General features: G+C 35.6%; 1 protein-coding gene across 2 annotated transcripts in view; it reads right to left on the reverse strand.

The window, feature by feature from the left end:
• The window catches only part of LOC121329590 (gamma-aminobutyric acid receptor subunit gamma-1-like), a 50789-nt gene that overhangs the window by 15477 nt on the left and 14941 nt on the right, over positions 1 to 20371 (reverse strand). For both annotated transcript variants that reach the window (XM_041275249.1, XM_041275259.1), the window contains exons 2-8: positions 15556 to 15713; positions 14870 to 14937; positions 12419 to 12639; positions 11920 to 12002; positions 11321 to 11458; positions 10494 to 10646; positions 9648 to 9859 (exon numbers count right to left, since the gene is read on the reverse strand). In XM_041275249.1, the coding sequence (XP_041131183.1) occupies positions 9648 to 9859; positions 10494 to 10646; positions 11321 to 11458; positions 11920 to 12002; positions 12419 to 12639; positions 14870 to 14937; positions 15556 to 15713 (1033 nt within the window). The remainder of the gene's footprint in view (positions 1 to 9647; positions 9860 to 10493; positions 10647 to 11320; positions 11459 to 11919; positions 12003 to 12418; positions 12640 to 14869; positions 14938 to 15555; positions 15714 to 20371) is intronic.

The raw sequence follows: 20371 nt of genomic DNA on the forward strand, positions 1-20371 counted from the left end.
TGCTCTAAATGACAATATTTTTATTTGGAATTTGGGAGAAATGTTGTCAGTAGTTTATAGAATGAAACAGAAATGTTCATTTTACCCAAACACATACCTATAAATAGTAAAACCAGAGAAACTGATAATTTTGCAGTGGTCTCTTCATTTTTTCCAGAGCTGTGTGTGTGTATATATATATATATATATAAGAACCATGTAGAATCTGAAAAGCCTTCTATTCACATAGTACTGTGACAAGTGGACTGGACAGTGAGATACAGCAGCAAATAAGAAAACCTCAGACACTTACCTGTTTCTCATTAAGTAATAAGCTAGGTCAGAAGTGGATTAGGCCAAAGCATATATCCCACATAAACTTGCTGGCTACTTCACTCTCTGTTTGTTGAGTATCTTTTTAAAAATATTATTATTATTATTATTTGAATGTTGTTTTCTTTATCTTAGAAAAAGATGACAACAGCAGATAATGATGCAATTACAGTAATATATCGGTATTCATGTTTTTTTGTATTTTCTCTTATTTGAAATTGTTCTTATACATTTATCATATTTACTACATTGAGGGCTTAGAACTAGAGGGCCAAGTGACGTTTTCATAATTTTACAGGAGAGCAAAAATAAGATTTTGATTGTTTGCACAGTATCAATATAAAATTAAGGAGTTTAAAATATTTTTTGAAATTCAAACTTCAAAAAGTAAGAATAGCACTAGAAATGTTACTTGTTAGATTTTCCACAATAACACACTGAAATGAATACCCATTGCAGATAAGTGTGGTTTTCTTAACTAGTTCTATCCCAGACTTGTTTTTCTTCAAATTAACTACAATTAATAAATCAATATCTATCTTTAAAATATACATGTTCACATACAGTCATATTTCATAAATTGCACTTAAAAATACTACTGTAAAATATAATTTTCCAAGATTTTCTACAATTGACATGGCCTGGTTCTTATTTTGTAGTGAACTAATTGCTTGAACCCTCAATTTAACTGAGTTAAACATTCACACAAATTAGATACTGTTTTACACAAAGCTTTATTTTTACAGTTTTTTTCAGCCATTTTGACTCTTCTGCTGTCACTCAGCCATCTCACAATGCAACACTCAGTGCCAGGACGGCGTATGTGTGCCAGTTACAACCTCCTGGCGCTGAGTTTACCCAGGTATTGCAGTTGTGTCTATATTATTTTCTCAATTTATTTAATGCAGTTTGTGCTTTCAGTTAGGTCCTTTTGGGACTAGATAGATCTCATCATGAGCTTAAAGTTGATATATAACATTACATTTTTTTAAGCAAAAATCTTTACTGTAAGTTTAATTGGTCTTAGTTGAATTCACTCTTAAATGTAATTATTTACTGTATTCTTTATTTTGGTCTTATTTGAATGTGATCTTATTTTCTACTGATTTTACTGTACTTTATAACTGCTCTTATCTGCAATTTGATATTCTGTAATGTGATACTTTGTACTGTGATATTTTGTAACAACTGTAAGTCACCATGGATAAGGGCATCTGCCAAAATATAAATAAATAATATAATAATAATAATAATAATAATAATAATAATAATAATAATAATAATAATAATAATAATAATAATAATGTAAAATAAAAGCTGAAAGGTATGCAACAACACTGAATACATACAGGCAAAATGAAGGAAAAAACATGCATTTCATAAGTCTGAAGGGAAGTAAAAGGGTGAATCAAAAGTGATTATGCTCTAACAAAAGGCTTTTTAAATTAATTCCGTTAATTTGATATTGACTATAGGTAGCTAGTTGTATTCCTTTTTTAAAGACATTCCACCGTTGGCCCCATTCACGGTATTTTTATTTATTAATTTTTTTTGCTTTCGATCAAGAAGCCAGGTGATGTAAGGAAGTGAGTCATGCCACTCTTATGAGAAAGGCCCTTTCAGAGTTTACAGTGGCAAATTAATGTCTGTTTCTTTTTATTTTGAATGAAATAGAGTGCACTTAAGAAAAAATTATATTCTGAAAATAGACATTTCATGCTAGTCATAAAATCTTCTGTCTCCAAAATTACTCAGATGACTAAAATCCAATATGCTAACCTTAAGAAATGTGGCAAACCAGGGTAAACTGTGGTAAATGCATCACATAACCATGGGAAATACATGGGAAAACTGCAAAAATACTGTGCTAAACTTTTATACGGGGCAGTAAATATTACCAGTAAATATTAATAATATTAATATTATTAGTTTCCAGTTTGCAATATTTTATGCATCAAATCTTTCAATTCCTGAAAATGAAAGAGACGCAAAGTGGGGGAGAAGATATACTAAGTGCATATTTATCTTTTTGGTAGGGAAATATGAAGAAAGATTGTTGCATTGGAGTTTACAAAGTTTTTAATAGTAATCCTGTCAAAGCCAGAATCCTCAGACAATGTGGTGCACAATGCAGTGCGTTTCGGTGAATTGGTGCTGTTGCCAAAAATAAAACCCTTAACTCTGTTATAGATTGTACCCAGTCGGAAGAGTGTGATCTCCTCATACACACAAAGTGCTAAGTAGTTATCACTTATGTAAGTGCAGGTATGCAAGAGCATTTCTTAAATTACCAACTTGGTTATCCTTCAGCAGTAGTGACCTGCAGGGAAAGATAGACCCAAATATGTGTGAAAGTATATTCTCTTCTGTAAAAGCTTTTATGATGGCAAGATGCATTTATAGTTGTTTGGTTTGCACTAGCCTTAGTAGGTTTCAGTAAAAGCAACTGTTTTATTATTTAGTTCATATACTAATCTCTCTGAAAGCTGCTGATTCAGACAAAGAGTATAACACTATGTAACACAATTTTTGTTCCTGGGTAGCAAGTGTTATTTCCTAATTGCTTATGCCTCAAAAGTATAGAAAATGGCTATTATTCCCCACAAACTTTGCTTTTGTGACCAGAACAGTTATTTCAAAATATCACTATTTCCAATGGGAAAACGGGCAAATGTGTGTCTTTTCGTTCACATAAAGTCAGAAAAAAACAACATATGAATCCAAATTAACACGTATTTATACTAAAGTAATACAAAAATGACTACAAAAGATTTAGAAGTAAGTAGTTTTTCGAGATTTACGATTATACTGTATTTACAATATAATCGTAAATCTCGAAAAACTACTCGCTACTAAATCTTTTGAAGTTAACTACTCAGTGGCGTGCGCGTTTATTAAATAACAAAATTAAATAAAATATTTAAACAAAAAACAAACACTTGTTCACAGAGCATAACAAAAACAAATCACAAACACAATAATCACAGTTAAGGTCTGGCTGGGCAGTAGCCTTCACGGATCCTTTAAACGTTTTTAAATTAATCTCTCCTCTTGCTCTCCCATTCTCCACTTCTGATCACCAGACCCAGCGCAGGGAGAGCTACAGGCTTAAATACTGTGGCCGAGGTGTTTAACTAGTTTGTAATTATTCTATTACCCCTCGGCCACAATCTGCACAAGTTTATTAATATGTGTGACTGCCAGCTAGTTTAACAAATGCAGTAGCCGACAGCCACACATTAACACAAGGTTTTTAAACATTCCTGGTAGAGGACAAGCTTACTAACCTCGCCTCTGCCAGAACACGCTTTAACAAATAAATACACGGCGCATTGCTGTCATATATAAATAAACACAATAAATAAACAATACAAAACACAAAATAACACAGTACAGGGGCAGAGGGGGAAACCCCATTCTAAAAATACACCGTACAGGGCTGCTCACCCTGTTACAAGGTTACATATCAGAACATATCTAATATCTTCTCACTTCTCAAAACTGACACTCCCCTTTATAGTTTTGTTTTAGATACATTAACCAAGTGAAAGGAAATTTGGTGGCATATAATTTCATGTTGAGATATTACTTCAAGGTTTTAACACATAGGAGACAAATAGAAAAATAAAGAAACTGAAGCAAAATGTTATATAATTCAAGGGTAACATAAAATCTCTACTACATATCTCTCCTCTTAGTGTCTTTATGGAGTGTCTTTTTCCATTAAATGTCAACTAGACACTGTTGCACAAAAGTTAAAAACATAATAAAAATGTGTCTGTTGCAGTCCTAATGGCATAACAAAACATAATACTGTACTGAAAAAAGTACAAAAACAAATTCATCTTCTAAACTTTCTGTCTGGTCGTGTCTTATACTTTAATATGCATATACAAACTTTAACTTAAAGTTTTATGTATGTTAAAGTGTAAGATGTGACTGGAAAGAAAGAAAAGAAAAACATTTTAAGCCTTTAGTTAAAGTCTTTAAACATAAACCTCAATTTCACAGACCCTGATTAGCACTGACCTTGGACTACCTAATATTAGTTTAGGTAAACTTGCAAATGTTTGTAGTTTTTATTAGTTTGCATTAGCTTAACACATGTCTAATGTAAACAACGTTTTATTCACCTAATAGTTCCCACATTATTTACTTTTCAAGCTTTCACTAGGCAAAATTTTACTTATTAGAAATGTTTTAGATGCATTCACTTCCTTTAGTTGTGTGCTAACAAAACCTGAAAAATAACTCCTAATGAGTTCTTTTTCTGCCATTTTGTTTAATTTGCCCTGGCATTATTTTTTTAAACACTGAATATCGACTACCTACTGATTTTGGAAAAATACAGTTGTTGCATTGTGCCTGAGTTTTTAATTAATTTAGATTCTCATTTTAGCCTTTGAAAAACAACTAAAAACCTACCGGTATAAATTAGTGGCAGTTACAGGTGCTGTTTTGAATGCAGTTTATTCATATTGTAACTTTAATGCTGGTAGGATGTAGCCTGCTTGTTTCTCTCCCGGTCGGCTGTATAATTATTAAAAGAGAACTCCACCACCTCAGGCACTTTTAGTGTACTCTCCATGTTGTTGTTGTTTTTTTCGTGTCTGTGACAAAACTCAAAAATCATATTTTCCTCAGGATTTTCTGTGATCAGTGATCAGAAATCTGTCTTTGCTTCCCGCTACACATTTTTGATTCCGGGGCTCCCTGCTGCTTGTGACGTTAGAGAGAGTTTATTTGGTCTCTTTGGCACTGCCCTTAGCTGGTTTAGATTAGTTAAACGAGGCAGTCTTCCCAGCGACAGCGAGTGGAAGCGACAGGGAGTGGCAGAAGTACAGGCGTGGAAAAGTACGGAGCAGTTTAGAAGCAGTTTGAAAGCAGGCTGACGGCTGCAGAAGTAACTAAACTTTAAAAAAAAAAAAACCTCAACGTGGTCTTCAAGCCAGTAATCTGTGACACCTGCTTGATGTGGGAAATCCGAGAAAACCCAGCGGAGCTAAACCAAGTGTGTGTAAAGTGTCGCGCGATCCAGGATTTCCATAAACTAGTAAGTATGCTAGAAATGGAGCTGGAAGAAGTGAGACAGCAACAGGATCTTGAGGAACTGGCACACCCACAATTCATGGAAGTCTGCATCACCCCTAACAGACTGAAAGCCACCAGGGAGATAGAAGGTCAGAACAGCTGGGTTCAGGTAGGCAGAAGCAGGGAAAAAAAGAAACTTCGTCAAACACAACCACCAGAAATCAAAACAACCAACAGATTTGAGTCACTTCAGAGTTTTGATGAGCAGAGCCAACAACAAGAGAATGAAAGGAACAACATCCAGGACCCCATTGACAGTGGTGACCAGATAGCAAAAAGAAGGGAGGTCATGATTGTTGGGGACTCCATATTGAGAAACACAGCAAGTTCAATTCGCAGTTTGGACCCCCTTACTACAACAGTGTGCTGCCTTCCGGGAGCCTCGGTCAAGCACATCACTGAGAACGTGGACAGGCTCCTAGAACGAACAGGAGACGACCCGGCAGTAGTCGTCCACATTGGTACAAACAACATTGGAAGAGACAGACCAAAATCCCTGCAAAACAAATTCAGAGCGCTAGGAAGGAAATTAAAAGAGAAAACCAAAACTGTGGTATTTTTTGGTATACTACCGGCACCTTGCAAAGGACCATATGGACAAATCAAAACGCATGGCTGAAGATGTGGTGCACACGGGAAGGCTTCACCTATCTTGATCATTGGACCACATTCTACAACGAGGACTATCTGTATAGACGGGATGGACTGCACTTAAATAACAAGGGAACCAGTCTACTTGGAGAAAAGATCCTCGAGCAGGTTTAGAAGCATTTAAACTAGAAAGGAAGGGGGGAGAAATCAACAAAAAAACAGAAGGGAGACCGCATCAAAACAAGAACAACAACTCAGGTAAGACAACCATTAAATGTATTTATCTAAATGCTAGAAGCATCAGAAACAAAATTCTAGAACTTGAAGCTACTGCACTAACAGGTAACTATGATGTGATAGGTGTTACAGAAACGTGGTTGTCTGAGAGTGATGGGGACGAATATAATATTTGTGGGTATACACTGTATAGGAAAGACAGGCAGGACAGAAGAGGAGGAGAGGTAGCGCTATACATAAGAAACAGTCTTGAAGCCCAGGTGTTAAAACTTTAAAAGGGCATAAAAATTCAAAGGGCATAATAACAGGAGCATGCTATAGACCGCAAGATTCAGACAGTGAGCACAATAATCTGTTATACAATGACATTAGAAATGCGTGTAGCAAAGGAGAAGCCATACTAATGGGGGATTTCAACTTCCCCCAAATAAAATGGGAAAACCCGGTGGGTAGCACGAAGGATGAAATAGAAATGGTGGAAATGACAAATGACTGCTTCCTAACACAATTTGTCAAGGCACCGACTAGAGGGGAGGCATGCCTTGATTTAGTCTTTTCAAATAACGAAGATAGAATAACTAAAACAGAGGTCAGAGAACCACTGGCAAACTCAGACCACAACATGGTCTCATTTGAAATGTTTTTTAAAACCCCAAAAGTAATGACTAAAGCTAAGGTTTACAATTTTAGAAAAGCAAACTATGAAGGTATGAAACAGAGACTAACAGAAGTAGATTGGAGTAAAATAGAGAAAACACCCACAGAAGAAGGATGGTTGTTCTTCAAAAATGTAGTACTAGAGGCGCAAAACAATTATATCCCTAAAGTAGACAAATCTAAATGTAAAACTAAATTGCCAAAATGGTTTAATAGATCAATTAAAAAAAAATATTCAGTGAAAAAAGGCACTTTACAGAGCATTATAAAAGGACCAAAAAGAAAGTACACAGAAAGAGTACACGGAACTGCAAACGCAAGTCAAAAAGGAAGTTAGAAAGGCCAAGAGAGAAATAGAAATGAACATTGCTAAGGGAGCTAAAACCAATTCCAAAATGTTTTTCCAATATTACAACAGCAAGAGAACATTCAAAGAGGAGATTAAATGTTTAAGAGGTACAAATGGCAAAATCGTAGATGAAGAAAAAAAAAAAAGCAAATATATTAAATGATTACTTTTCACAAGTTTTTACAAAGGAAGATACTGACAACATGCCCCACATGTCATCCAGTTCCTATCCAGTTTTAAATAACTTTAGCATAACTGAGGCAGAAGTGTTAAAGGGACTAGGAGCTCTTAAAATAAACAAATCCCCTGGGCCGGATGAGATCCTCCCAGTAGTACTCAAAGAAATGAAAGAAGTAATTTACAAACCGCTAACCAAGATCATGCAGCAGTCTCTTGACACAGGGGTGGTACCGACAGACTGGAAAATTGCAAACGTAATACCGATCCACAAAAAGGGAAACAAAACTGAACCAGGTAACTACAGACCAGTAAGCCTGACTTCTATTATATGCAGACTTATGCAAACTATAATAAGATCCAAAATGGAAAATTACCTATATGGTAACAGGGTCATGGGAGACAGTCAACATGGTTTTAGGAAAGGGAGATCGTGTCTAACTAACTTGCTTGATTTTTTTGAGGATGCAACATCGATAACGGATAATTGCAAAGCATATGACATGGTTTATTTAGATTTCCAGAAAGCTTTAGACAAAGTCCCGCTCAAAAGATTAATTCTCAAACTGAACGCAGTTGGGATTCAAGGAAACACATGTACATGGATTAGGGAGTGGTTAACATGTAGAAAACAGAAAGTACTGATTAGAGGAAAAACCTCAGAATGGAGTGTGGTAACCAGCGGTGTACCACAGGGATCAGTATTATGTCCACTGCTATTCCTAATCTACATTAATGATTTAGATTCTGGTATAGTAAGCAAACTTGTTAAATTTGCAGACGACACAAAAGTAGGAGGAGTGGCAAACACTGTTGCAGCAGCAAAGGTCATTCAAAATGATCTAGACAAGATTCAGAACTGGGCAGACACATGGCAAATGACATTTAATAGAGAAAAGTGTAAGGTACTGCACGCAGGAAATAAAAATGTACATTATAAATATCATATGGGAGATACTGACATTGGAGAAGGAATCTATGAAAAAGACCTACGAGTTTTTGTTGACTCAGAAATGTCTTCATCTAGACAATGTGGGGAAGCTATAAAAAAGGCTAACAAGATGCTCGGATACATTGTGAAAAGTGTTGAATTTAAATCAAGGGAAGTAATGTTAAAACTGTACAATGCACTAGTAAGACCTCATTTTGAATATTGTGTGCAGTTCTCGTCACCTCGCTATAAAAAAGATATTGCTGCTCTAGAAAGAGTGCAAAGAAGAGCGACCAGAATTATTCCGGGCTTAAAAGGCATGTCATATGCAGACAGGCTAAAAGAATTGAATCTGTTCAGTCTTGAACAAAGAAGACTATGTGGCGACCTAATTTAAGCATTCAAAATTCTAAAAGGTATTGACAGTGTCGACCCAAGGGACTTTTTCAGCCTGAAAAAAGAAACAAGGACCAGGGGTCACAAATGGAGATTAGACAAAGGGGCATTCAGAACAGAAAATAGGAGGCACTTTTTTACACAGAGAATTGTGAGGGTCTGGAATCAACTCCCCAGTAATGTTGTTGAAGCTGACACCCTGGGATCCTTCAAGAAGCTGCTTGATGAGATTCCGGGATCAATAAGCTACTAACAACCAAACGAGCAAGATGGGCCGAACGGCCCCCTCTTGTTTGTAAACTTTCTTATGTTCTTATGTTCTTATGATCACAGATCGATGCTATAGGCTAGAAAGGGGTTTTCTACTTCCTTAACAACAGTCTTAACAACCATAGCAGGAACCTGTTTATGTGCAAAATGACAAGATGACTGTGTGTCTTAGAGAGGGGCTGCATGTATTGAAAATGAAATAACTTTGTTATTGATTTTAGCATAAAGAAAAGTACTCGAGTCAGACTTTTTTTGCGCAGTGAATCAAGTCGAGGAGAGTCTTTTCTTGCAGGGGCTCGCGTCAAGTCGAGTTATTTGATTGCAATGACTCGAGTCGAGTCACGAACAATTGCGACTTGATTCCGAGTTGAGTCGAATCATTGACCAGAGTCATTACAACTCTGTTTTATATACCTTGACTTCAAAATAGTCCCTTAGTATTACATATACCACAAAACTGGATGTATTTTCAAAGCGTTTAATCTTGTCCTTAATTAACTGGTAACAAACAACTTGAGAGCTTTACACTTTGGATGTAGTTCACCAGAACAGCATTTTTTTTTTCTCTTTTCAAAAATAGGAGTGAAATACAGACATCAGTAAACTCTGGAAAAAGGATTTTGACTATTTACTTACTGGAGGCGCCTGGTTTGACTTCTTTGCCTGGTCTTTCTTTGGCTTTCTGTTGCTAGTGAAGTAATGCAAGGTCCCATACTCCATCAGTGCAGCAAATGTAAAGATGAAGCACACTGATACAAAGAGGTCCATAGCTGTAACGTAAGACACCTTTGGCAAGGACTTCCTTGAAATAGTGCTCAGTGTCGTCATTGTCAATACTGTAGTAATACCTATATATGAGAGGAAGAGAGAGGGGGTGAGGATGATATTTGACAGAATTTTCTGATATGACAAGACTCCATAATATTGTATGACTTGGGCAAACAGGTTTTATATGTAAATAATATATACTTGTCAAAATAATTATACTAACTATTAATTACTATATTTTCCGTTCAATCTTAAATGCATTTCACTAGGCAGTTTATTCTTTAACAATATATTTGTACTTTGTATTTTCTTAAAGGGCAGCATGTTGTAAGTAGGAATTGTTGTGATGACACTGCAATAGAACAGGAAGCTCAGTTAAAAATCCAGTTTAGGGGATTAAATGCAGCGGTTCAATTAGTGTGGCAACACCACTCCTTTCACAAGCTGCAGTCATTGCTAAGCCTCCTCTTCTTACAGTTGCAGCCATGTGTTAAATTATTCTACTACAAAATAGCTATGCATTGCCATTTTCTGTCTACAACATTATCACAATTTCACCCAAAGCATAAATTCGAAAACTTAAAACAGCATAAGGATCCAGAATAGCTTCTGGCAGGTTGATAATAGTTACAAGGAATATATGAAATAAAACACAGGCTTAATTAATGTATTCCTCCCCTTCTATTAAAGACATGCACTAAAAATAAACCACACCTAATGATGTCCTGGCTGGCACCGCATCTTTGTTAATCCAGAATGACACCCACGAAAGAACAACTATCAGGATGCAAGGAATATATGTTTGTATGGTAAAGTAGCCCATCCGTCTGCTCAGATCAAAAAATACTGTCATGATTATATAATCTCCTGGAAAAGAAAAACACAGATTATATATTATATATCTATAAACACAATGCTATGTTTACAACGACTTTTAGAAAGCCAGAATGGTACGGCATTCTCCCACAATGTTATGCACTTTTTATTTCATTTTTATCAACGCTTCCTGGCCGTTTTGACGTGATCAATGGTATACCACGCCATTCACGTCATCATATGGCCGGGACAACATGAATAATTCTTCATATAATTGCAACAAAAATAAACACTTCCCATTGCAACATCCCTGTCTTGTCTTAAAGGAGAAGGCACACTTTTTTTTTTTTAATGTTTAGTGGCACTTCACAGGTTGACTTGTATTATTATCTATTTAAAATACACTCACAGTTTTAATAAACTGTTCCCTGGTGCTTTTTTTGTGTACAATGTATAAATTGTGTGCTGACCTAAATTATATTGTGATCTGTACATAACAGTTTGAAATGTCAAGATCCTGAGATCATGTAATGTTTTCCCACTGTCCTTAATGAGCCACCATACATTCTTGATAAAATATATTAAATATGCCTTGCAAGATAAATACAATATGGTGAATTCCTCATGTTTAAAACATTCTTGATCTTAGTCTAAAAAAATCTGATTGAAAAAAACAACAAAAAACAATGAAAGAATTTGGAATGCATGTTAATTACGTATCTTACCGGATTGAATGCGTGCAACTTCCGAAGTATTTCGTAACCCTACAAATGAAAATTGGTAGAGTCTCCAGTTTCTTTGATCTGCTACTTCTATCGAATTTCTTTTCCATCTATAGAGAATTTCATTTTTTGGATACCCATCTAAAAACAGAAAATCCCTTTACATTGGAGCAGAACATTGTACCCTTCTGTGCTAAATTCTCGTTTCAGTTCAGTAAACAGCAGTTGAAGACTTCATACTACATAGGCACAAAATCAAAGAGCACAGCCTTAGTCAAAAACAGATTAATCAAATTTGTGATACATGAAATTCCTCACCATGAAATGCCCTTGTCCTGGCTGTCTAGATCTTGGAAACAACACAATGAAAAACATCACATGCTGACAGTAAATGTACACTAGGTGAGACTCAAGAAGTTACTGCATTACTCATTCTAAAATACATCATTCATGATTTGTAAATATCATTCAAATTTGAATATTTTCAATATATTGTCCAAATCAAATGGGTTGAGGTCTGTATAATACATTTCCACCTCCTATGTTTTGTGAAAGCTGCCTAAGAATATGTCAATGAATTACATGTGAGGGTTAACACCTACAGCTTGAAAACTCCAGTGGACAGGAGTGCTCATCCATAGGAAAGTCATGCAGGTTAAGGTAGCATTCTGCATTAATAGTCAACCTAAAAATAATTACAGAATTATACAAGTTTAGTTAAACACATTAAATACATTGTAATACAGGGTTAATGAGCAATCTGTCTGTATATTGTATTCATACACCAGAATCCTTTGTAAGGATCCAGCTGGTGTACAATCTGGCATACAGATACAAGACACAGCAAACATGCAACCAGAGTAAATAGATAAAACTAAGGAATCTTCAACTGAACTAAGATCACAAATACCTTAACACAGACTTCATTAAAAACAAAAGGCAAGAGCACATGCAGTATGAAAATGTAGTTCAAGCTAGATATTGTGTTTATGGTTTTGAAGACATTCTAAAATCTATTAAATTACATTCTGGCAATAAGAACTGTGTATACCATATATACAGTACTGTATACATTAAACTGCAATTGAAATAGATATTCACCTTAATGTGTAGAGGACCCTCCCGTCTTTCCACAGTCGAAGTAGACGGTTAGGTGTTGTTATCCAATGGGCATCTGATTTCCTTGAGTTTCGAAAAAATGTATCTGGGATCCAGATCTTGCCCACCATATTGCTATTCAGCATGAGCACTTTCATAGAACTATTGAACTTCAGTCGGCTATCATACCATGTCTGGGCAAAGAATATGTCAATTGTATATTCCTAAAACAAAGTTCATAACATTATGTTGAATACTTGTATTGCCATGTGTTTCTTTTTACAATTATTCTTTGCATAAAGCCCTTTTACACGAGTCAATTTACTAACAGCTTTTATTACCTGTGACCAAATCCTATGAGGATTGCCCCATGTAACAACCCTGACAACGTACTGTCAACGTTCCAGCAACTGCCTGGCAACGCGATTGATTAAGTGGACAGCAATCCTACTACAGGCAACAGGTTCCAGGCAATATCCAATCAGAACACTGGCCTGTGTCATGTGATTCTGTCTGCTACAGTGAAAATAATAGTTAAAATGGACACGAAAGCCGCAATTACCTGGACTCAGGATAAAGAAATACTTCTCATAGAGTTTTATGAAGGTTGGTCAACACATCTTTAATTTGGTAGTATTTTGATAGCAAGCAATGCCGGAAGAGTTACTTTTATCAAGTTTTTAAAACTACTTAAAATCATCGGTCCAACTGTAGTTAACTATAGGAATAGAAATGTAGCTGCTGTAACTCTGCTAAACCCATGCCCATAATCTGTTATTTCGTTACATTTTTTAAACTGTTACTTCGCAGCACTGTGATAATATAACCATGAAAGGCCGTTTTTTATTATGACTGACAAAAGAGAGGAAAAAACAATCACTTTCTGTACATCCCTGTGTAATGTGCATACACGTAGAATGGCATTATATTTATATATATATATATATATATATATATATATATATATATATATATAATATATATATATATATATATATGGATAGTGGGTCTGGTCTGCCAATAAATAAATAAAATATATTGTATTACTGTATATTGTGCTTCACTGTAATGTTATATTTTGTAACGACTGTCAGTTATAAATAATATTAGCCTTACTTGTAACGGGTTGTATCGTCACTTTGAAACTCATTCAGTAAACTGTGAACACAGCCTTTTTCCTGTCCCTGCAACAGCCACTTCTTAACCCAAATGCTCTTTCGCTGTCTGTCGTTTGTGTTTTTCTTCATCTTCTAACAAATTAATTAATAGAAGTGCACTTATGGCCCTTTTTTTGTTTAATGGCTGCATTTTCAAACTGTTAATGTACTGTTAATTCCAGAACCACGCTCTTAAATGTGATTGGATATTGCCTGGATTAAACATAACTTGTATCGAATGTGACTTGCCAGTTCGGTCTATGGTATAACAGGTCAAATCCCCCGCAGTGACATCACTGGCAACACGTTGCTACAATTTTATGTTGCCAGCGCATTGACTCGTCTAACAAGTCCTTAAGACCTGCATACGCAAACTCAGTCAAATAAATTTCAATGACCTAAACTGTAAAGGATCTCAATACAGCAGCACCTACTATAATAGCATCACTACATACAATAACGACACGTCTAGAACCACTGTTTGTCCAATGCACTCAATAAAGCAAAGCGTCATCTAAGAATTAAAAAAAAAAAAAAAAAAAACCTGTAGGCCAATCGACAGAATAATGAATAACTCTGTCTAGCCAGCAGTGACAAACTCACCTACGTGCTAAATTGTATTGAAGTATCTGGTAATAATAATGCATGTTTGTAGTATGTGTGCGTACATGTGTGTAGTGCATGAAGAGGTACCTGTAAAAATGTATCTTCGAGTGCATTACACTTAAAAATATAGACATCATTCATTTCATACATTATTAGAAAAGGTTTCTCTTTTTTTTGCTTTTTATTGGAACTTGAACTTGAATAGAAGTACACAATTCTCCACTGTGATTTAATTTACATTTCATACACAGCATGGGAAACTATAGTCTCGTCACATATCCCTTGGAACAGATTGATCTGATTGTTTGGAAAGAATGTGATGGTGTATAATGCTGTTTAATTCTACATATTCTACATGTATCAATTTAATATTAGTAAAAGTAAGAGATATATTAATTATTGTTATTACTGTAGTAGTAGTAATAGTAGTAATTGAAGTAGTTATATAATTTTTCATAATAATAAAAATGATTGCTTTTGTCAGAAATCAACAGACATCAGTCACACAAACTTTTCAAATGCTGCACAGTGCAAAATAAATTTAAATTGTAGCCCATTAAATTGCATAATATCTCAGAGTATTCCAAAGCAACATCAAAGACAGTGTGATTCACAATTAATTGCTCCATAACAGCAGAATATTATACATAATACAATAATATGTAAATGATGGAAACACAAATGCACTTACCATATTTATAGGATCAACAGGTCCAATACTGTTTACATATACACCAGTTTCAATTATTGTTGGCCTCACTGTAAAACAATTACACACTGAGTGAACAAATAGCAATTATGAACCATCATTTGTACTATCCCTTTCAAGCTCAAGCATTGGTTTTGAAATACATTACAAAGGGACTTTTCTTGTATGGATAACGAAGACATGGTAAAAAACAAACATGGGTGGCCTATGTTATATTTATTGTAGTGTAGTTGAGGGGATCATTCATTTCTGGCACTTTACCTATTTGTTAAGCTACTAAACCAGCAGCAAGATTAACTACTGCAAAAGAATGAAACAGTTGCTGCAGGAAGCATTCATTAGAGAATAATGTATTCTACAGTAGGCCTGTGTTTTGAGATTTCAAAGTTCAGCAAACACATTTCTGGTGGCATACTAGATATGCATTAATCATAAGCTAGACATGATGTAGTGGAGTTATAATCTTAAATATGGAGTAGATGTCACATTCCCTCACCTTTGGGTTAAAATTGATTTGTTTGTTAAAGTTATTTACCTGTCAAAAAATAAAAAGGAAACTAATTATGTAGGAAATCTATTGATAAACAACCTACTGCATATGCTAGGGATTTAGTGGTCTAGGTACAGTGACTGCAGTATTTTATCTTACAGTTTCAAATATTACTTGCCTCCAATATCTGGTCTGAGTTTGTTATCATATCCTTGGAGTAATTTATTCAGAATAAGGGTGACATCATTTTCATGGACCTTTGGTGCTAAAACCCATGTCTTATTAATTGGGGCATCTTCATAGTCTTCTTCCATTTTGTGTGGGCCAAATGTAACACTTTGAATATTAATAGAATAGGAAAAAAATGGTTATTTATTATTATTATTATTATTATTATTATTATTATTATTATTATTATTATTATTATTATTATTATTATTATTTATTTCTTAGCAGATGCCCTAATCCAGGGCGACTTACAATTGTTACAAAATATCACAATACAAAGTATCACATTATAAAATATCACATTACAAGCTATCACGTTATAAAATATCACATTACCGAATATCATAATACACATAAGAGCAGTTATGAAAGTACAATAAAATCAAATTCAAGTAAGAGCAAAATAAAGAATACAGTAAATTATAAGAGCGAATTTGACTAAGAGCAGTTAAAACAGTTAAATATTTGTTTAGATGTGTAAAGTCCAGTAAGAGCACATAGTAAGTATGATAAATGGATGAGAATGATTTCAGCTAAGAGCCATTACAAAAAACATGAGTACAGTTATCTGTAAGAGTAAAATCAAACACAAGATATAGTATGTACTTATAGTTAGGAGCAGTAGTTGAATGTGGCCAGATTCAATGCAAGCTGGTGCAAGTACTGGTACAACTGGGTGCCAAATAGTCCAGTATGGTTGAGAGTTGTGATGTTTACAGATGCTGACTGAACAGGTGTGTCTTGAGGAGGTGCAGGAAAGTGGTCATGGACTTAGCAGTAGTCAATGCGGAACAGTACCAGGGCCTGAACTAAGAGCTGTGTGGAGTAGTTGAGGAGGAAGGGGCGAATTCTCCTTATATGGTGCTGAGGAAGAAGTGACAGTAGCATGACAGAGTAGAGATGTGCTGAGAGTAGGTCTGATTTGGAGAGGTTGAGTTTGATTCAGAACCCCACACCTGCTCAACATTGGATTCAACTACAAGTACTAATTGTGCACATATGTATGGACCAGAAGCAGCTTTATTCCACTAGGCCATACATTTAATACATTTTGTTGTTATTTGTTTACTGTTTAAAATGAATACAACATTGATAATTTGAGTCACATTAAAATAAACAAAGGAGGACAACTACTGCGACTACCTACTGTATGTACAGTTTATGTATTTATGCATATATATGTGAGGTGGAGTTGTAAAGTGAGAGAATCCAAAGTCAGATAAAAACAAAGAAAATAGGAATTTGAGAAGACAACATAGCCGAGTAGTCTAAAGCACTGTGGGCATCTCTTATATCTAGATCAGTGGTTAAAGGCTGAATAATATGCTTGATATATAAAGTCAAGTGACAAATTTCACCAAACTATATATATATATAATTTTTTTAATTAATTTTAGTAATTTACCCTCATATACACTACAGTACTACGAGTCCATGGCGTTTCAATCCGCCTTCTCTGGTGCCACAGTAAGGGCGGATATTATAAAAAGGAAGGGGTTTGGCAATTGCTTCCGAGTAGCTTTTCTAATTGGTGCAACAGAAAGATTGACACTGGGGCGGGTTTTATTTTCGTCGATCTGGCACCTTATTGGTGCACTCCGTTTTTCATGCTGTAGTGGGTGTGGCATGGTATCAACTCCACGGAGTAATAAATTTAATGGCAAGCGTTTTTTTTTTTTTTTTTTTTCTGAAGTTTGTTATATATTTTTAATAAAATGGCATCGCTAAACAAAGGACCGAAGCAAAGCAACATTTGGAAATATTTTGAGGTAGATAAATTATGCCAAACAAAATTGCCATACCACAAAAACACGTTCAATGCTTCACCATTTGAAATTACTGTGGATGGAGTTACCGGATGCAGTAAAAAGCAAACATCCATAATAAACAGAACTCTCCATATAGCGACTGACATTTATTTAGCCCTAACACCACTGTGAATATGTAAAGCACAAGTTTTAACACAAACAAAAAACACAAACTTATGCATAGGTTTTAATTTACCAGTACACTTTTATGCAAATCGTTTAAAAATAAATTGTTTTAAAAAAAATGTCCTTGATATCTATGTAATGTGTCAACAGAAGGTGTTGACGTCACAGAAACACGAGATGAAATTGTTTTCCTGTAACTCACTGAAGAGGTCCATCTATTATTTTTTATAATATGTGGATACCCTTGTGATGCTAACATAAAGAAGATGAGGTTCAGCAGCACAGTTCATTTTTTTTTAAACGTAGTGTTTCAGTGCTGTACAGAAGTTCTATGGTGTTATCTGTTTCTCCAGTTTCTCTGAGATACGAATGTACCAGCTTTACATTTTTTTTTTTTTTTTTTAACGTATTCTCATTTTGTTGATCATTAATGAACATTTCTGTATTGTGGGTGTTGTCGAGTGATTGAAAACAAGACATTTTGTTTATGAATTGAAAGTGATGGGCTCGATGAGTTGAATGGGAAAAAGTTCAAGTATATTTTCCTCTAGATGAATTATCACATTTTGATGTCACTACTGTGGTATTAATTATGCCTTTTTTTAGAATGGCTCCGACCGCGGTGTCAGGGGACAGTACCTCAGTATTCCGCAAATGCTTAAAATCCAGGCCGTTAATTAGGGAGGTCGTGTCTGGCCTTGTCATTACCTGCTTTTCTAAGAGTTTTCCTGACTGATGGGAATACATTGTTGCTGGTTTTAAACTCGCTGTCAGCAGAGATGTTAAAACTTTTACTGTTAAAATATGTATTTACTCCAGCTCAGCATTATAAAACTGGAGACTGAATACTGGTCCTCAGTTGAACTTCTTGCACTGGCATAAAATTCCCTTATGTTGTTGAGATTTCTTTGACTTATTTCCATAAACTAAATGTCCATTTTCTTTGTGTTTTTTTTTCAGTCTGTGTTTTCTTCTATATCATTTAGCTGTACATCAGCTACTGTTATGTGTCTACTCTTGCTGGCAAACTTATTTTATTTTGTATTTGTTTTTTCAGATGGACTGCTGTCTTCACTCAGAAAGTTGGTGTTGTACCAGTTATGTAGAGTTTCATCCCCAAATATATTAAAGTAAATAGATGAAATGCCACTCATGTTTGGTAGTGATTTTGTAACTAATAACAATTAAAATGGCAGTTTGTCATGGTATTTAGAATGTAGTGGTATGTAGTGATTTATTTAGTGTAAAGCGGCTCATTAGTATGCAAGTTGTGCTAAATGCTATACTCACGGTCATGTGATGCTGTTTAACCAATCAGAAGTTGTTATTTTTCCAAGCCATGTTTATATATATATATATATATTATATATATAGGCAATATTATATATATATATATATATATATATATATATATATATGCATGTAATAAATTAGGCATTGCTGTGTCTTGAGCCTTTCAGCACACCGTACTTCAATCCCGGCCGAGGCAACATTGGATTGAGTGTCTGAGAGCAGTTATTGTTTAAATAGAAAGTTAGTCACTGAACCACATAATGCAGCAAAGCAGGAAAAATGAATGGGAGGTTTATTTATTTTATAAAAACATTCTATCACCTCACTGAACAGAAAGACACTTACTTGTTTACTGTTAAAGTGATCACACACAGCATCACACAGTACAGCACACACTACCACACACATCACACACAGCACAGCATCACACACACACAGCACACTATCACACACAGCATCACACACAGCACACACACACACTACCACACACTATCACACACATCACACACAGCACAGTATCACACACAGCATCACACACAGCACAGCATCACACACACTATCACACACAGCACAGCATCATACACACTCACACACAGCACATACACGCTATCACACATATCACACACAGCATCACAAACAGCACAGCAACACACACACTATCACACACAGCACACATCACACACAGTATCACACACACACACAGCATCACACACAGCACAGCATCATACACACTATCACACACACACACATACAGCTATCACACACACACACACAGCACAGCATCATACACACTATCACACACAACATCACACACAGCATCACACACAGCACAGCATCATACACACTATCACACACAGCATCACACACAGCACAGCATCACACACACACGTGAGTACATCTAGTCTGCTGCGTGCTGAACACACCTTCACACACACTAGTATGCACACACAACAATACAACAAAGCACAGCACACACAGCACATGTATTTATACAAGTAATACACACCATACACACTATCACACACAGCAACATACACACTATCATACAAAGTACACAACTATCACACACAGCATCACACACAGCACAGCACACACTATCACACACACCATCACACACAGCACAGCATCATACACACTATCACACACAGCACAGCATTATACACACTACCACACAGTATCACACACAGCACAGCACCACACACACTACCACACACAGCATCACACACAGCACACTATCACACACACTACCACACACAGCATCACCACACACATCACATCACTATCACACACAGCATCACACACACTACCACACACACACTATCACACACAGCATCATACACAGCACACACACAGTATCACACACAGCACACAGCACAGCCACACACATCATACACTACACACACACAGCATCACAAACAGCACACACACACACACATATCACACACAGCACAGCATCATACACACTATCACACACAGCATCACACACAGCACAGCATCATACACACTATCACACACAGCATCACACACAGCACAGCATCA

The sequence above is a fragment of the Polyodon spathula genome, chromosome 2, assembly GCF_017654505.1.
Source record: "Polyodon spathula isolate WHYD16114869_AA chromosome 2, ASM1765450v1, whole genome shotgun sequence".
Classification (NCBI taxonomy): domain Eukaryota; kingdom Metazoa; phylum Chordata; class Actinopteri; order Acipenseriformes; family Polyodontidae; genus Polyodon; species Polyodon spathula.